At 54.4% G+C, this 16,508-nt stretch overlaps 1 protein-coding gene across 1 annotated transcript in view; it reads right to left on the bottom strand.

The window, feature by feature from the left end:
- The window catches only part of LOC111852102 (lipopolysaccharide-responsive and beige-like anchor protein), a 108,568-nt gene that overhangs the window by 70,731 nt on the left and 21,329 nt on the right, over window positions 1–16,508 (bottom strand). The window contains exons 13-30 of the mRNA XM_072697829.1: window positions 16,093–16,261; window positions 15,733–15,812; window positions 15,184–15,246; window positions 14,123–14,220; window positions 13,554–13,646; window positions 12,807–12,915; window positions 12,671–12,737; window positions 12,461–12,584; window positions 12,183–12,375; window positions 9,394–9,960; window positions 9,162–9,310; window positions 7,368–7,518; window positions 6,620–6,800; window positions 5,763–5,878; window positions 4,264–4,350; window positions 3,729–3,791; window positions 3,057–3,171; window positions 2,406–2,757 (exon numbers count right to left, since the gene is read on the bottom strand). Of these exons, the coding sequence (XP_072553930.1) occupies window positions 2,406–2,757; window positions 3,057–3,171; window positions 3,729–3,791; window positions 4,264–4,350; window positions 5,763–5,878; window positions 6,620–6,800; window positions 7,368–7,518; window positions 9,162–9,310; window positions 9,394–9,960; window positions 12,183–12,375; window positions 12,461–12,584; window positions 12,671–12,737; window positions 12,807–12,915; window positions 13,554–13,646; window positions 14,123–14,220; window positions 15,184–15,246; window positions 15,733–15,812; window positions 16,093–16,261 (2,777 nt within the window). The remainder of the gene's footprint in view (window positions 1–2,405; window positions 2,758–3,056; window positions 3,172–3,728; window positions 3,792–4,263; window positions 4,351–5,762; window positions 5,879–6,619; window positions 6,801–7,367; window positions 7,519–9,161; window positions 9,311–9,393; window positions 9,961–12,182; window positions 12,376–12,460; window positions 12,585–12,670; window positions 12,738–12,806; window positions 12,916–13,553; window positions 13,647–14,122; window positions 14,221–15,183; window positions 15,247–15,732; window positions 15,813–16,092; window positions 16,262–16,508) is intronic.

The following is a 16,508-nucleotide window of genomic DNA, read 5'->3' as shown; positions in this document are numbered from 1 at the left end:
TTCTCGTGGTTCCTCTATATGGTGCCTGACTCTGTGACACCCTGTACTGGATGAGCAATTATTGACATACGACAAAGAATCTACTGTAGGCCTGATTTCAATTCCAGTTCGGCGTTCCACCACACTGCCCCTCAGGCTGCTGGCATCTGGGGGGGGCAGGACATGGCGGAGGGGTAATCCTTAACGATTGGCAGGAATCAGACACCACAGCAAGGGGGTGCAGCGAGTGTCTGGCCAGCCACAGGCTGCTCAGTGTGCCTCTCTACCTCTGTTGGTCTGTCCTCCATACCCACCCCCACAAAAAGCTGGTGAATATCCACAGCACCCAGAGATCCTGCTGGGGGATCCCCCCCCCAACGGGAGACTGGAGGTGAGAGCCGGACAGAGCAGCTGCTGGCATGTCAGGTATGCAGCCTGGATTAACACACGAGATTCAGGCAAGCAGCTTCCATGGCGTGGCGGTGTCTGCGTGACGGTGTCTGCGTGAGGGTGTCTGCGTGAGGGTGTCTGCGTGAGGGTGTCTGCGTGACGGTGTCTGCGTGAGGGTGTCTGCGTGACGGTGCCTGCGTGAGGGTGTCTGCGTGACGGTGTCTGCATGACGGTGCCTGCGTGAGGGTGTCTGCGTGACGGTGCCTGCGTGACGGTGTCTGCGTGAGGGTGTCTGCGTGAGGGTGTCTGCATGACGGTGCCTGCGTGAGGGTGTCTGCGTGACGGTGCCTGCGTGACAGTGCCTGCGTGACGGTGTCTGCGTGAGGGTGTCTGCGTGACGGTGCCTGCGTGACGGTGCCTGCATGAGGGTGTCTGCGTGAGGGTGTCTGCGTGAGGGTGCCTGCGTGACGGTGTCTGCGTGAGGGTGTCTGCGTGAGGGTGTCTGCGTGACGGTGCCTGCGTGACGGTGTCTGCGTGAGGGTGTCTGCGTGACAGTGCCTGCGTGACGGTGCCTGCGTGACGGTGTCTGCGTGACGGTGTCTGCGTGAGGGTGTCTGCGTGAGGGTGTCTGCGTGACGGTGCCTGCGTGACGGTGCCTGCGTGAGGGTGTCTGCGTGACGGTACCTGCATGACGGTGCCTGCGTGAGGGTGTCTGCGTGACAGTGCCTGCGTGACGGTGTCTGCGTGAGGGTGTCTGCGTGACGGTGCCTGCATGACGGTGTCTGCGTGAGGGTGTCTGCGTGAGGGTGTCTGCGTGACGGTGCCTGCATGACGGTGTCTGCGTGAGGGTGTCTGCGTGAGGGTGCCTGCGTGACGGTGTCTGCGTGAGGGTGTCTGCGTGACAGTGCCTGCGTGACGGTGTCTGCGTGAGGGTGTCTGCGTGACGGTGCCTGCGTGAGGGTGTCTGCGTGAGGGTGTCTGCGTGACGGTGCCTGCATGACGGTGTCTGCGTGAGGGTGTCTGCGTGAGGGTGCCTGCGTGACGGTGTCTGCGTGAGGGTGTCTGCGTGAGGGTGTCTGCGTGACGGTGCCTGCGTGACGGTGTCTGCGTGAGGGTGCCTGCGTGACGGTGCCTGCGTGACGGTGCCTGCGTGACGGTGTCTGCGTGAGGGTGTGTGCGTGACGGTGTCTGCGTGACGGTGTCTGCGTGAGGGTGTCTGCGTGAAGGTGCCTGCGTGACGGTGCCTGCGTGGCGGTGCCTGCGTGAGGGTGTCTGCGTGACGGTGCCTGCGTGACGGTGTCTGCGTGACGGTGTCTGCGTGAGGGTGTGTGCGTGACGGTGTCTGCGTGACGGTGTCTGCGTGACGGTGCCTGCGTGACGGTGTCTGCGTGACGGTGCCTGCGTGACGGTGTCTGCGTGAGGGTGTCTGCGTGACGGTGCCTGCGTGAGGGTGTCTGCGTGAGGGTGTCTGCGTGACGGTGCCTGCGTGACGGTGTCTGCGTGACGGTGCCTGCGTGACGGTGCCTGCGTGAGGGTGTCTGCGTGACGGTGTCTGCGTGAGGGTGCCTGCGTGACGGTGTCTGCGTGAGGGTGCCTGCGTGACGGTGTCTGCGTGAGGGTGCCTGCGTGACGGTGTCTGCGTGGCGGGTCCTGCGTGGCGGTGTCTGCACAATGGTGTCGACGTGACTTATCTTGTTATCCCGAGCGCCCCCCCCCCCCCGCTGTGTTGTCCCGAACGCCCCCCCCCGCCGTGTTGTCCCGAACGCGCCCCCCCCCGCCGTGTTGTCCCGAACGCGCCCCCCCCGCCGTGTTGTCCCAAATGCGCCCCACGTGCGTACATGTGGAGATTCCCCCTCACTCCCAGGGCAAGGAGGGAAGCTGCGAACATGTAAATCAACATTCAAATCCCTGCGATCAGCTACTACAGTTCAGCAGTTGAGGGATCTGTGCATGTCTGAATCCCTTGGCAGGCAGAGCAAACATATCAGCCCTGGGCCCTTGAGTAAGACCCATGACCCAAAGACAGGGAGACCCACCTCTCCAAGGGGGAGGTGCCCCTTAGGGGTGCATGTTCCATGGCCTCCAGAAAGGAGAGGGAAGGCAGACTGGGGTCCACCAAGATGTCCTGGGTTGATGACCCAACCAGGCTGCGCAGGATCTCCTTCACGTCGGCGCACCTTCCCCCATGAGAGGAAGAAGAGTGAGGTGAGGAGGAAGATGAACAGGCAGCCATCTCGCTCTGCTGCTTCACCTCAGAGGAAAGAGTGCCCAGGACTTTGCTGACAGCGACCAACTCCTCGGCATGACCCCCCACGGGGGAAGCCCTCTCCTGCCCCAACCCAGAGTCCGTCCGTGTGAGGGGGGGCCGACTGGGGGCTATTCCCACATCTGTGAAAAACAGGCAGACGCTCAGCTCAGCTTCAGGGTTCGTTATCGGAAGGTTGCCCAATCAAATTTCATTGTCATGAGCGAGACCCTTAGCCCCAACCCCCCCCAGGACTGTCTGACCCTGATTCAGTTGTATATCTACCCGCAAAATAAAGAAATTGTAACTGGATCCCACCACCGTCCAGGGCCGCCTGGTCCATCACCTCCACCTCAGCCACGGTTACGGGGTCAGAGCCCGCTGTGTGAGGACGTGGCCCAAACCGGACTGTACCACAGTATGGTGATGAGAAGCACGGTACCTCTGCCCTCCCCGCCCTCGTGCGGTTCCAGGACGTCCTTGTACTTGGACACCATCAGGACAGAGATGAAGTAGACCACGGCCAGCACCAAGAACTGTGTCTGCTGGCTGTCATCCTGGAGAGTGCAGATGTTCATCACCGCGGTTAGAGTCAGAACCCTGACCACTGCCCTCCACTCCACTCCACGTCCGCGATTCCCACGGCCCGCTCCTGTGGACCCGACACCCACCCGACTCTCGTCTACGATTCCCACGGCTCGCTCCTGTGGACCCGAAACCCACCCGACTCCCGTCTACGGTCTGCGATTCCCACGGCCCACTCCTGTGGACCCGACACCCACCCGACTCCCGTCTACGGTCTGCGATTCCCACGGGCCGCTCCTGTGGACCAGACTCCCATCTACGGTCTGCGATTCCCACGGCCCGCTCCTGTGGACCCGACACCCACCCGACTCCCGTCTACGGTCTGCGATTCCCACGGGCCGCTCCTGTGGACCCGACTCCCATCTACGGTCTGCGATTCCCACGGCCCGCTCCTGTGGACCCGACACCCACCCGACTCCCGTCTACGGTCTGCGATTCCCACGGCCCGCTCCTGTGGACCCGACACCCACCCGACTCCCGTCTACGGTCTGCGATTCCCATGGCCCGCTCCTGTGGACCCGACACCCACCCGACTCCCGTCTACGGTCTGCGATTCCCATGGCCAGCTCCTGTGGACCCGACACCCACCTGACTGGACAGAGCAACACAAGACAATTACTGGTTTTTGTTATCAGCTAAAGCAAACAAATCCAGTTTCCTGAGTCAGACTGAGATCACCATTCCTTCCACATGGTAAGCAGACCGAGAGAACAAATGCTGCAAACGCCCTCTCTGGACAGTGGATGCTACTGCAGGTGACATCCGGCATTGCAAATTTCACAAAGTCAAGTCAGTTTGTTTATAAAGCATATTTAAAACAACAAAAGTTGACCAAAGTGCTTTACAGACCATAATGTAACATAATAAGTATTCTTAGATAAAATAAATGAAGAGGAGGAAAAAGGAGAAACAATATATGCTCAGGTCTACTCCAGTAGGGGCAGATCTGGTGGCGAATGGAAGACTATCCACAGCCAACTGAGAAGCCCAACACAATGTTCCACAAATGAACATGAACACTCACGATCGAGGGGGTTTCTAACAGCCAGCCGGCAGATACTCACAAAGCTCCTGAAGACCACGGCCCGAAGGCGCTCCAGATCCACATCCCGTAACAGGCTGTTCCGATCGTCGCCAGGTGGGTCCGAGTCCTGCAGGGCACCGGGCCGGGCGCCACACGTGGGTTTAAACAGGCCGGACAGAGAGAAAACGCCGATCTCAAAACGAATTTCAAACAATTCTTTCATTTCATGCCTAAGTGAGATCGAATGCTGGATTTCAACATCGGAAAGGAAACAGTGATCTGCGAATCCTTTGGATTTCCCCTTATTTGTGTGTTTGATTTACATCCAGTTTCCTCTCCAGCTCTTATACAATCACTGCATATTCATTAGAAATGCCCCCCAAGGCATGTTTATTTCTGGGACTTTAAATCAAATCCGTCAAAAAAATTGGTCCTGATTACAAAAGACAAACATTTAGCATGCATGCAGGATGGTTGCCATGTTTTCTGGAAAAAGATTTAGCAGCAGAGGCAGCGTAACATGAGGGGGAAAATAGCAGAAAACTCAGTCATCATGCTACCGTTAAAGGAGATCTAAGCCATCACTCTTAATTTAGGGTGTAGCAGTGCGCCCACTGCAGCCTGCAGGGAGGAACTGCAGGAAGTACCCTGGAGCATGCAAGGATACAGAAACGATACCCCACAGGAGACATGTAAACATCATGTCCCCACCCCCCAATGAATTCTGCGTAGCATGGAGAAACCGACAAGTATCCCTCACATGTGGTGCTTTTCCACTGCCACCAAGAACCCGTACCATGAACTGGTACATTTCCATTGCAAAGTATGTGAGCCGTACAAGAGCCATAACCGTGCCGACGAGGCGCTGCTTACGAGCAGGACCAAAAGCGTGACCAAACCAAGCTGGTTGTGTCATCACCATCTGATTGGTGAAAATGCACGGAGATCCCAGTGTTTGCCATATTGATTATCTGAAGGAAAGAATGTATATTCTATATATTATTCATTGTTAGCAGTATCGCACATGGCGATGGATTCCTGAAAATTTCCAATCTCCTGCTTGAAAAAGTACTATAGAACAGCTGAACAGAATGGATTAGTAATGTAACTTGAAGCAAGCGGATGCTAATTCTGCTAGCGTTTGATGCAAACCTCAAACAGAAATTAGCACATAGCAAATTATAATAATAATATTAATAATAATAATTGCACATAGTAAATCATGATGCACCCCATGTGAACAGTAAATAAGCGTCTCTTCGGTTTTACGTCACTGTCACTCTCCAAACCCCACAATGCTTTTATGGAACCGAAACCTTCTGCAGTGGAAAACCACAGTGAGCTGGAACCACTCTGTAACTGGTCTCTCTTCACGGTATGGCTCAGTTCCTGTATGCCAGTGGAAAGGCAACAATGGCATCCCCAAAGAAGCGGGGACGCCGCAGCAGACGTCCCTCCCAGGTTGCTGCCTGACAGCGTGTGAGTGACGGTGCCGGGGGTTAGAGGCCACTAGGCCTCGCAGGTCTGCTTCACACTTGCCTGAGGGAGATGGGCTCCCGGTGGGCCCACGGCTCCAGCGAGGAGCTTCAGGCTGCTGCTATCGCTGCAGAAGACCTGTGGGCGCTCCAGGTATCTCCAGGCGGCCACAGTGCACACTGGGGGAGAGGTAAACAGAGAGCAGAGCCTCAGACCTTTTAAGCTGAACCTGACGGGGTTGAACTCCAAAGCCCTTCGATTATGGGAGCAGCTCCTGGCAGAGTGGAGCAGGTTGGTTTCTCCCCCCCGGTGGAGCGAGGCATGCTGGCTTCTCCTTCCAGAAGGAGTAAAACGGCTGGTTCTCTTTCCCAGCGGAGTAGAGCTGGCCAGCTTCTTCCTCCCAGTGGAGCGCGCCAGGTTCTCCCTCCCGGTGGAGCGGAGCGGGCCGGTTCTCCTCCCGGCGGAGTGGAGCGGGCCGGTTCTCCCTCCCGGCGGAGTGGAGCGGGCCGGTTCTCCCTCCATTAGAGCCTCTAGGTGCCCATTAATGCAGGGAGCAGGGAGCTCGTTACGGGCCGGGAATTGGACCATGCAGCAGGAAGGAGCGAGAGCGCCACCTCATCAAACATTCATTCCGTAAAAGCCAGAGCCCTTTGTCTAAAAGCCAGGCCCAGAACCGCTCAGCTCGGCTCGACGTGGGTTTTAATAACTACGGCCCCCGTTTAACAACACTCTCTTCAAGGCCTCGTTCATAATTTAGGACATGAAACATGAAGTATCTCCAATCAGCTGGTCATTAATAATGGTGCGGCCCGCTGGCCGTGTGAAGGGGTGTCACCATGACTGCGAGGAGCATGTTGGTCTCCTGCACCGCCACCGTGCGGTAAGTTACCATCACAGTGGCGGGTAAAGGGGCGGCTCACCCAGGCGCAGGCTCTTCCTCAGTGCGGCCCCTGGAGACAGCCTCCTGTCGGCCTCGAGCTCGGCCAGGCTCGGCGACTTGGAGAGCAGCAGCACGTCTGCCAGGCTCAGCAGGCGCTGCAGGAAGGCACCTGTGGCAGCATCAGACAGGCCCTGCGACGGCTCCATGTTCTCCGGGCCGGCCTTGGGGAGGGGGGGGGGACAACAGCATAACAAGAGAGAGTAGTCAGTAGGAGGGGGAAGCCACAGGTTACAGTACAGAACTGTGGCCTGTCTATTGTGAGAACCGATGGTGGGCGGGGCCTCGGAGGAAAGGGTGGAGTCTAAGACAGGGGGTGGGCCTATATGATGGCTCTGAGGGAGGGACAGTTTCTGAGAAAGGGGGTATAGTCTCAGGGAGGGGCCAGAGCCTCTGAAGGGGCCCCGCACTTTATTCACAGAACCGAAGGTGGGCGGGGCCTCGGAGGAAAGGGTGGAGTCTAAGACAGGGGGTGGGCTTATATGAGGGCTCTGAGGGAGGGACAGTTTCTGAGAAAGGGGGTATAGTCTCAGGGAGGGGCCAGAGCCTCTGAAGGGGCCCCGCACTTTATTCACAGAACCGAAGGTGGGCGGGGCCTCGGAGGAAAGGGTGGAGTCTAAGACAGGGGGTGGGCCTATATGAGGGCTCTGAGGGAGGGACAGTTTCTGAGAAAGGGGGTATAGTCTCAGGGAGGGGCCAGAGCCTCTGAAGGGGCCCCGCAATTTACTCACAGAAGCGGAGATAGCAGAGAGCAGGGCCTGGATGCGGCCACAGCTCACCACCATGGTGTCCACCACCTGCAGCAGCACATGGATGGAGTTGTGCACAAAGACCAGGTTCTCAGGGTCGGCGATCCACTCCAACAGCGACCTGGTAGAGCAGCTGGAGGTGGCACAGAGATATGGCAGTTCACCAGGAGTCGGGGTGTTTCTTAATACCAAGAACGCAAAGATCATACTTGAGTTCTTGGCAAGAGTGTTCTTGCTAACTTGCCTCCCAAAAACAAACTTCGAGCACAATGAATCATGGGATTGGTCTCATTCGTCAGGATACAACCGATGTATCCCTGATATTTGGGGTGGAGCGAGAACAACATCCGGGGAATTTTACTGTACTCAGTACTTCTGTTCTTGGTACTGGAACTGGACTTCGGCAATGGAAGATGACATAAAATGGGTACACGAGTACACAAGTGTGGTCAAGTACGAATATTGAGAAACACCTATTGTTTACACGACAGCTCCAGTGTGGATGGGTTTCACATGGAATCATGTAAGAGATCGGGTTTGGATTAGAGGATTCCGAGGGCTCCGGATCTGTGTGGCTCCCAGAAGACGACGGCGATTTCAGCTGCTCAGCGTAATAACAATTCACTGCTTCACAAAACACCAAAGACCAAAACCCCCACAGAGTATCTGTACAGCCTGCAGTACTGTCTGATCACTGCTATAATATGCAGCTTCCTGCCCGCATTTCCCAGCATCCCATAGAAATGCACAGCGCTTCCAGTTAGACAGACAGTGCTTCCAGTTAGACAAACATAGTATTTCCTATTAGACACACACTGCACTTCATGTTAAATATACACAGCGCTTCCTGTTAGACAGACAGCACTTCCTATTAGACATACACAGTGCTTCCAGTTAGACCTACAGTACTTCATGTTAGATATGCACAGCGTTTCCTGTCAGAAACGCCGCTTCGTTTTACACATACACTGCACTTCATGTTAGATATGCACAGCACTTCCTGTCAGAAACGCCGCTTCCTGTTACACATACACTGCACTTCATGTTGGATATGCACAGCACTTCCTGTCAGAAACGCCGCTTCCTGTTACACATACACTGCACTTCATATTAGATATGCACAGCACTTCCTGTCAGACACGCCGCTTCCTGTTATACATACACTGCACTTCATGTTAGATATGCACAGCGCTTCCTGTCAGACACGCCGCTTCCTGTTATACATACACTGCACTTCATGTTAGATATGCACAGCGCTTCCTGTCAGACACGCCGCTTCCTGTTACACATACACTGCACTTCATGTTAGATATGCACAGCACTTCCTGTCAGAAACGCCGCTTCCTGTTACACATACACTGCACTTCATGTTAGATATGCACAGCGCTTCCTGTCAGACACGCCGCTTCCTGTTATACATACACTGCACTTCATGTTAGATATGCACAGCGCTTCCTGTCAGACACGCCGCTTCCTGTTATACATACACTGCACTTCATGTTAGATATGCACAGCGCTTCCTGTCAGACACGCCGCTTCCTGTTATACATACACTGCACTTCATGTTAGATATGCACAGCGCTTCCTGTCAGACACGCCGCTTCCTGTTATACATACACTGCACTTCATGTTAGATATGCACAGCGCTTCCTGTCAGACACGCCACTTCCTGTTATACATACACTGCACTTCATGTTAGATATGCACAACACCCAGGCTGAAGAGTAGAGACAGCAGAGTGACTCGTCAGGTTTCATCCAGCACCGTAACACTCACCTCCTCCACGCCTGCACCTCTGTCTCGATAGAGGACAGCAGGTCGGACAGCAGTCTCTGGTGCATGTGGGACCACTGCAGCTCCAGGACGCCTGTGGATCCACCTTCAGAACTTCGACTGGCTTCCTCCTCGTGACCCAAGGCGGAGTCCTGGGATAAACAGAGAGTGGGGGTCACCAGTAGGAATGAGGTGGGGTCCGGCATGGCATCCCAGAGCACGGAGAGCCACTCACCGCCGAGACCAGGCCCTTCAGTCTCCCTGAGTCGGAGGCCACGCGGGACACCTCCAACCTGGTCACTCGGCCTGCCCAAGGTGTCCCCAAACTCCGCCTCTGTTCTTCGGCTGAAGTGACATCATCCCCATCTCCCTCCTCTGGACTTTCATGGCTGACCTTGGTCTGAGCAGAGATGCTCCCCAAGTCTTCAGTTTCAGTTCCGTTATTCTGGGTGACACCTGCTCGCTCGATATCTGTAATCAACTCAGCATCTGCAGGCACGGCCGGCTTTCCCTGAAGTCCTTCTCCACAATGGGAGACATCTGATGAGGACAGCCCAGGACCCAGAGCCCCTGCATTGACCAGTGGGCGCTGCTCTGTAGCCTTATCAATAGGCTTCAGATCTGGGGTCTTGACCGCATTGAGTGGCTCTGCCTGCATGGTGCCAGATGGGCCAGAATCTGCTGGGGCCCCATTAGAGGGGATGCGGCCCTCAGAGATGGTGCTGGTCTCACTGGGTCCGTGTTCGGCCCCCACCGTCCTCTGGCACTCGTGGAACGTGATGTCTGGCTTCTCAGAAGCTACCTGGATAGGTAAGAGAGAAACAAGGCAGGAGTGATGATACACAGTGACTCATACACTTACAGATGTCAGCATGTAAACATTTACCTCCGCTGATGCGATCAACCACATGCCTCTAACAGCAGGAAAGGTTAGACGTCAAAAAAATAAGGCCTAGAAACTCAGAAGGTGACACTGACGCACACCGAGTGTGAACAGGAAGCCAGTGGCGGGGACACCCTCATGGGCGGCCAGCTGATGGGGAACGACGTGCAGGAAGACGGGAGAAAGAGCGTCAGTGTGGAATTAACGCTAATCATCCTCAAAAGCCATCAGTCTGTCTGTGGCGGTCCCGTCCAAACAGAAGCCCTTTAGACATGGCGGTAGAAAATACCATTTTTAGTAGGACCCATATTTCCTGCTGACAAGGGAACATCTGAATTTACCAAGGAGGAAACTCAACACTACAGGCTAGGCGCTTGTTGCTGGACTGCAGCACCAGGAAGTCTGCACAGCACCGGAAAAACAGGACTGTGGCAGCCGGGGTCTCTGTCCCCATGTCACCAGAGTCTCTGAGCAAGGCCTGTTCTGGATGAACACACAGATAAGCGCTGAGGGGCATTTTACCAGTGGCCAGACCCCCCCAGTAAACATGCGGGACAGCACACCTCCACACGGCAGCGGTATGAGAGGTATAACTGCAGAAACACGCCACCTGTTACAATTACCCCAAAAGGCAGGGGGCGCTCTGCCTCAGCCAGCAAACATGCACCTCTGCAGCTGTCAGATAACACTTTCCGAATGGTCCTAGTGACCCAGTGGTGACAAACAGCACCGAGGAAATAGTAAGACAACAATGGCGGTCCGGGCCACAGGAACGGTGCGAGCGCCTCACGCGGGCTGCGACCTAACTCATGCAGGGACGACGTGAGCGCCCCATGCGGGCTGCGACCTAACCCATGCAGGGACGACGTGAGCACCTCACGCGGGCTGCGACCTAACTCATGCAGGTACGACGTGAGTGCCCCATGCGGGCTGCGACCTAACCCATGCAGGGACGACGTGAGCGCCCCATGCGGGCTGCGACCTAACCCATGCAGGGACGACGTGAGCGCCTCACGCAGGCCACAGCCCGACTCGCGCAGGGACGACGTGAGCGCCTCACGCGGGCTGCGACCTAACTCATGCAGGGACGACGTGAGCGCCCCATGCGGGCTGCGACCTAACCCATGCAGGGACGACGTGAGCGCCTCACGCAGGCCACAGCCAACCCGCGCAGGGACGACGTGAGCGCCCCACGCAGGCCACAGCACAGAGCTGGAGCAGAGTGACCCGGGCAGGTCCAGCCCATTTACTGCAGAATGACACGTGGGTACTGGGATAACTAACCCAGCAAGGATTGTCTTTCTCCTGTAACTGCCAAGTTGTGCGTGACTCCCAAAGAGCTGCTTCCAGGCGGATAAAAGGGAGCAATTACACTTTTTAAAATAGGAGCTATTGGATGTTTACAGAATGAAGTCACAGCACAGGAGGTCTGAGATGCCGCACATGTGTGTAATTATCTGTGCCGTACAGTAATGCCGCTATAACTGCCGTGCTCAGCTACTGCAGTAATTACAGTAACTTCAAACCCATGCTGGGAAACGCAGGCCCTGTAACACATGACATTTCCATTCTCGCTCGATCCGGGGGTATCTGTGGCTACATTATGTGCTTTTTGATGGTACGCTGGTATTTTGAGGCCTGATTTGAGCGGATGCTGGGTCAGAGCCAAGCACAGACGTGTAACAAGCTCTCCCTCCAAGCCACCTGGCAGCTCGGAAGCGGCAGTCTAAGCCGCGGACCTCGGAGGATGAGCGACTGATTGCATTACCCACAGCCTGCTTAACACGGCCGTACTCTGCTGTTTTCTTTACTACGGTAGAATGAAGTTCAACTTGAATGTGGGCTTCAGTGATGTTTGTTCTGGAGATCGCGGGGGGAGGGGGGGGGGACGGACGGCTGAACTCCCCAGATAATGTTCCGGAAGAGCTGCGCTGCCCCCTGCTGGTCAGTGGCACAGAACACTGCGCTTGGTAGCATGCTGGGTGGGTCCCAGACCACAGTCTGACACTAATGCAGTTACTTCACTGGCCCAGAACAAGGAATGTAATAAAGGGTTAACAACAGAATAAAGAGAAAAGCTTTTAAATAACCACAGCTGAGAGCTCAAGTTAAATGGGTATACTGGGAGCTGGGTGGCTGACCTTGGTGTGGGTGATGGACAGGGTGTCCACCCACACCTGCCAGCCCCCCCACTCGTGCTTGATGGCGTGGCCCAGCATGATGCGGAAGACGGTGTAGACCATCTCAGAGATCTTCCGCTCCTCGTCGTTCTCGGGCTGGACGCGGCAGAGGGACAGCAGCCATTTCTGCCAGAGGGAGCACTGCAGGAGACTCCTGGAGGTGGACAGGGGTGTCTGGGTCAGTCCTGATGTTAAAGCGACCCCCCCCTGCACCAGCCCAATAACCCCCCCCCCCTCACCTCCGGTTCTCACAGCTGCTACCAAACAGCCTGATCATGTCGGACAGGAAGACCTGGCGCACCTCAGCGGCAGCGGGGCACGCCGGCGACCCGTCCAGCAGCTCAGTGACGACCTTCAGGACCTCTGTGGGGACAGCAGGCCGTGAGCAGGAGGCTCCCCGGATGCCAATGGCCTTCACCTGAACTCAGGGGGGGGCGAGGAACTCTCACGCGGGTTCACGATCCTCACGGAGGAGTCGGGGTCCGGATGCTGCGTGCGGATCTGCTCCGTCAGGATCTGCGGACGCGGCAGGAGGTGAGGAGGTGAACTGCAGAGACGTGATACTTTTCTGATCCACATAAATACCTCATAGAGGGCGTTGTACGTGGTCATGGTCACGCGGTCTGGGTGCAGCATCAGTCGCTGCGACAGCAGTGAGAAGAGGTTGTGAGCGGCCATCACCTTTGCCTTCCTACTGCAAGCACAGCACAGGCGTGTCCACGCATGGCTCCCCGCTTAGCCGGTATAGCGGCCTTACAGCCTTGGGGGGGGGGGGGGGTGGTCACCATGCTCAGCCACAGCAAACAGCGGAAATACTGATGGAGGCTCACAAACCGAAGAACCATCACTCAGTTCCAGAGGAGAGCTATTCCTGTCTGCCATGCTTATAGCAGAGGTCTGCAACCGTACAATGACGTGTATTTTTAAAAAGCATATACTCTATCAAGGCAGTGAACCATCCACAACAACAACAATAATAAAATAATAATAATAATAATAATAATAATAAATATTACTATTTACATACATTTTCTATGGTATTTTTACTTATTATAACGTTATATCATATTCTATAATACAATAAACAATATGTAATTATTATTGTTATTATTATGATGCATGCAAATGATTTTCCGCCGACTCTGGTGACGCCCGCAGACCGCCGTCCACGAGTCCAGACCACCGTCCACGAGTCCAGACCGCCGTCCACGAGTCCAGCCAGCATCCCGGCAGTCAGTCTCAGCTGTGCAAAGGCTGTAATTTCCCCGATTCGGGTGGAAGCGAAGAAGCTGCTGTCAGTAGCTTCATCACCACCCGCGCCGAGGGACTTACTTATGGTGCACATTCTGCAGGAAGTATCTGAGCGCTTTGAGGGCCTGTACGCGGACGGCCTCGCTGTCGGACGCGAGCAGCTTATACACCACTCTGAAAACGGGAGACATGAAATAAAATGTCATCCCGTACAATAACTCAGAAACAAAACTGCAAATTCCGATACATATTTGCTGGCTTAAATGTTTCTGTGCATTATGCGAGTCGTTAATAAACTGCAGTGTGATAAAAACCTATTAATCAACTTCTCATAGACAGACAGTAAAAGTGACCTGTATTAACTGTCAGTTTGCACAGTTTTTAAAAAAAAATAACCCCCCGTGTCAGGCCGGAGACCTGCCCCCCCCCCCCAGCATTCCTGCCCAGCGGCTTATGTCTCCGCAGGGGGCTCCCATTAGTTACTACATCAGGATCGGGTTCCCCTTTCGCGCTGCGGGAGCTAAGTCGGGCCGCACGAGCACAGCAGGGGTGGACAGGCCAGCTGCTGGATTTACAGCGCCAACTTCGGCATCTTGGTAGCTTGTCGCAAGCCGCCGGTCGGGTCGGGTCGGGTCCAACGTCAGCCGTACCGGATTCCGCTCTGCCGCTGGAAGGCCGGGACCATGTGGGCAGGGTGTTCTGCCATGAGAGCCACCAGCAGCTGCAGCACATCCATTAAGTTATCCTCCTGTGACGGGGGGGACACGAATACGGAGCCGTCAGCTTAATAACCGATTAATTAAAAAAACGAAAAACATGGATCGGTCTGATCAAACCGGCTGGCAGAAGGGCAGCTGCGGTAGAAACGGGACGAGCCGCATGTTTCCATCTTACTGCCCCTTGGTGTCTTTTGTACGCCTGAATGCAGAGGCCTTTCCATCGTACGGATGGTTTTAATTGCAATAGACTTACGAATCACAGCTTCATAACCAAAGCGTCGAGTTACACATAAAATGAACAAGTAGTTTCCATTCAGGGACTCAGTACAGACTGAGAACCTTTTATTTAAAGTACTTAATTAAAAACTTGAATTCATATTTAAATAAGAGTGTTAGTATGTTTGACAATTGAATCAGAACCAAATATTTTTCATTTTGTTTTCATAGAGACAATTTACATTAACGACGAAGGGAAAATACTTAAGCATGTGTTTATTCAAATACAGTGCCTCTGTGTAACTGTGTAAGGCCACAAATTATAAATAAACTTGAAAGAAAAGACCCTTCCTGCGGCAATCGGCTTAGCTCTGTTTTGTTTTAGGGCATCATTCTTTCCCTGAGTGAAAAAGTGTTTCCTTACAAGCCGTACAGCACTTGGCGGCGGCCCAGAGCCGGCATTTCCCATAGAGGAGTCCTTTTGTGGTACAACACGAAGGCCCCATTTTTTTATTATAGTTTGTGTAATGCACTGCCACGGATGTTGGGCTAGACTCCCACCTAGTGGTAAAAAGAAGGCATTGCAACCCACAAATTGAAAAGCGGAAATAAATTTTCCAGGAGACTAACTTTAAGATGTAAACTGATGTCAAATCTGTCTTAGTAATTAATGTATTTTTACATTTATTTGCCTTTGGAAATGAAAAAGAAAAAGAAAAAGTGAATTTAAGTCTTTTAAAGTGCTGACTGAAGTCGGTTAACGGCACTGGTGCTACCTCGTGCAGGGTGAGGAGGTGACTGAGGATACTGTCCAGCACTTCATCCACCGTCCCAAAGTCCTGCCGTAAAAGCAAAATGCTGTGAGTGTCAAGGGCGTTCTAGCAACACGCAGGAACACACGCAGGAACAAAACCAGAAACACATGCAGGAACACACGCAGGAACACATGCAGGAACACACGCAGGAACACATGCAGGAACACACACAGGAACAAAACCAGGAACACACACAGGAACAAAACCAGGAACACATGCAGGAACACACGCAGGAACACATGCAGAGCAGCGGTGTTGGTGTGGATGGGACCTCCCCCTTCACGTTGTGGATGGTCGATGGGAAACCCTCCCCGCCAATTATGCTGTGGACTATGCCCCCCCACACGCTGTGGATGGGACTCCACCCCCCAGGCTATTCGGTAGATGGTCCCCCCCCCCCCCCCCGCCAGCTATGCTGTGGATAGTTGCTGTTGGAGCCCCCCCTGTTACGGTGTGGATGGTCTTTGGGAGGTTCTGATACCTGAAACGATCTTCAAGAACATTACTCACCTTCAGTATGAGCTGTTTGATGAAGAGCAAGAGAAAAGCCCTCAAGGACAGCATCTCCTTCCTGCTGGGACGAGGACCATCTGAACACAAGGTGGTGTAGTGATTAGCCCACGCAGTGTCTCCAGGTCAGTGCCAGCTGACAACTGACACACTGCATACTCACTCTTACACACTGTACCTCTCACAGGCACTGGAAGACACATGACAGCCAGCTCCTGAAACGTTTCACCCGCTTATTGAAAGCACTTAAACAGTCTGATATTCCCCTTTGACTGGACAGCGTCAAAAGCTTAATGGCTAATGGACACAGATGCTGTTGGTGACCTGGTCTGACGGTTAACGGTGTGGGGGGGAGCTCACCGAGGCCTCTGGGCATGACCCCACTCCGGTCCTCCGGGTTAACCACCCAGTAGAAGTACTTGATTGTGTGCATAACCTGCAGTACAGTCTCCACCCTGCGGGTGGTGCTGTATACGGTCTCAGTGCTGATGAACTCGGTGGACAGGTAGGCGTAGAGGTTTCTCTGCACCTGTGCATGTCCGGGGGAGTGGGAGGGCGTGCCGGGCACGGGACACATCGCGAAAATCAATATTTTGTCAACTAAACCGGCATTGGCATAAACCTCATATCTTAGTAGCATAGAGGTGAAACAAAATAAGCCCGGTGACTAACTACAGAGGGCACTGCCACGCCAAAATGACTGATAATCAAAAGGCTAAAACTGTGCATTTGCAGCATGTCTGAGATAACACACGACTCTACATATATGCATATAT

The sequence above is a fragment of the Paramormyrops kingsleyae genome, chromosome 12 (assembly GCF_048594095.1).
Source record: "Paramormyrops kingsleyae isolate MSU_618 chromosome 12, PKINGS_0.4, whole genome shotgun sequence".
Lineage (NCBI taxonomy): Eukaryota > Metazoa > Chordata > Actinopteri > Osteoglossiformes > Mormyridae > Paramormyrops > Paramormyrops kingsleyae.
Note: the sequence above shows the minus strand (reverse complement) of the source record. Positions and strands in the feature narration are given on the sequence as shown.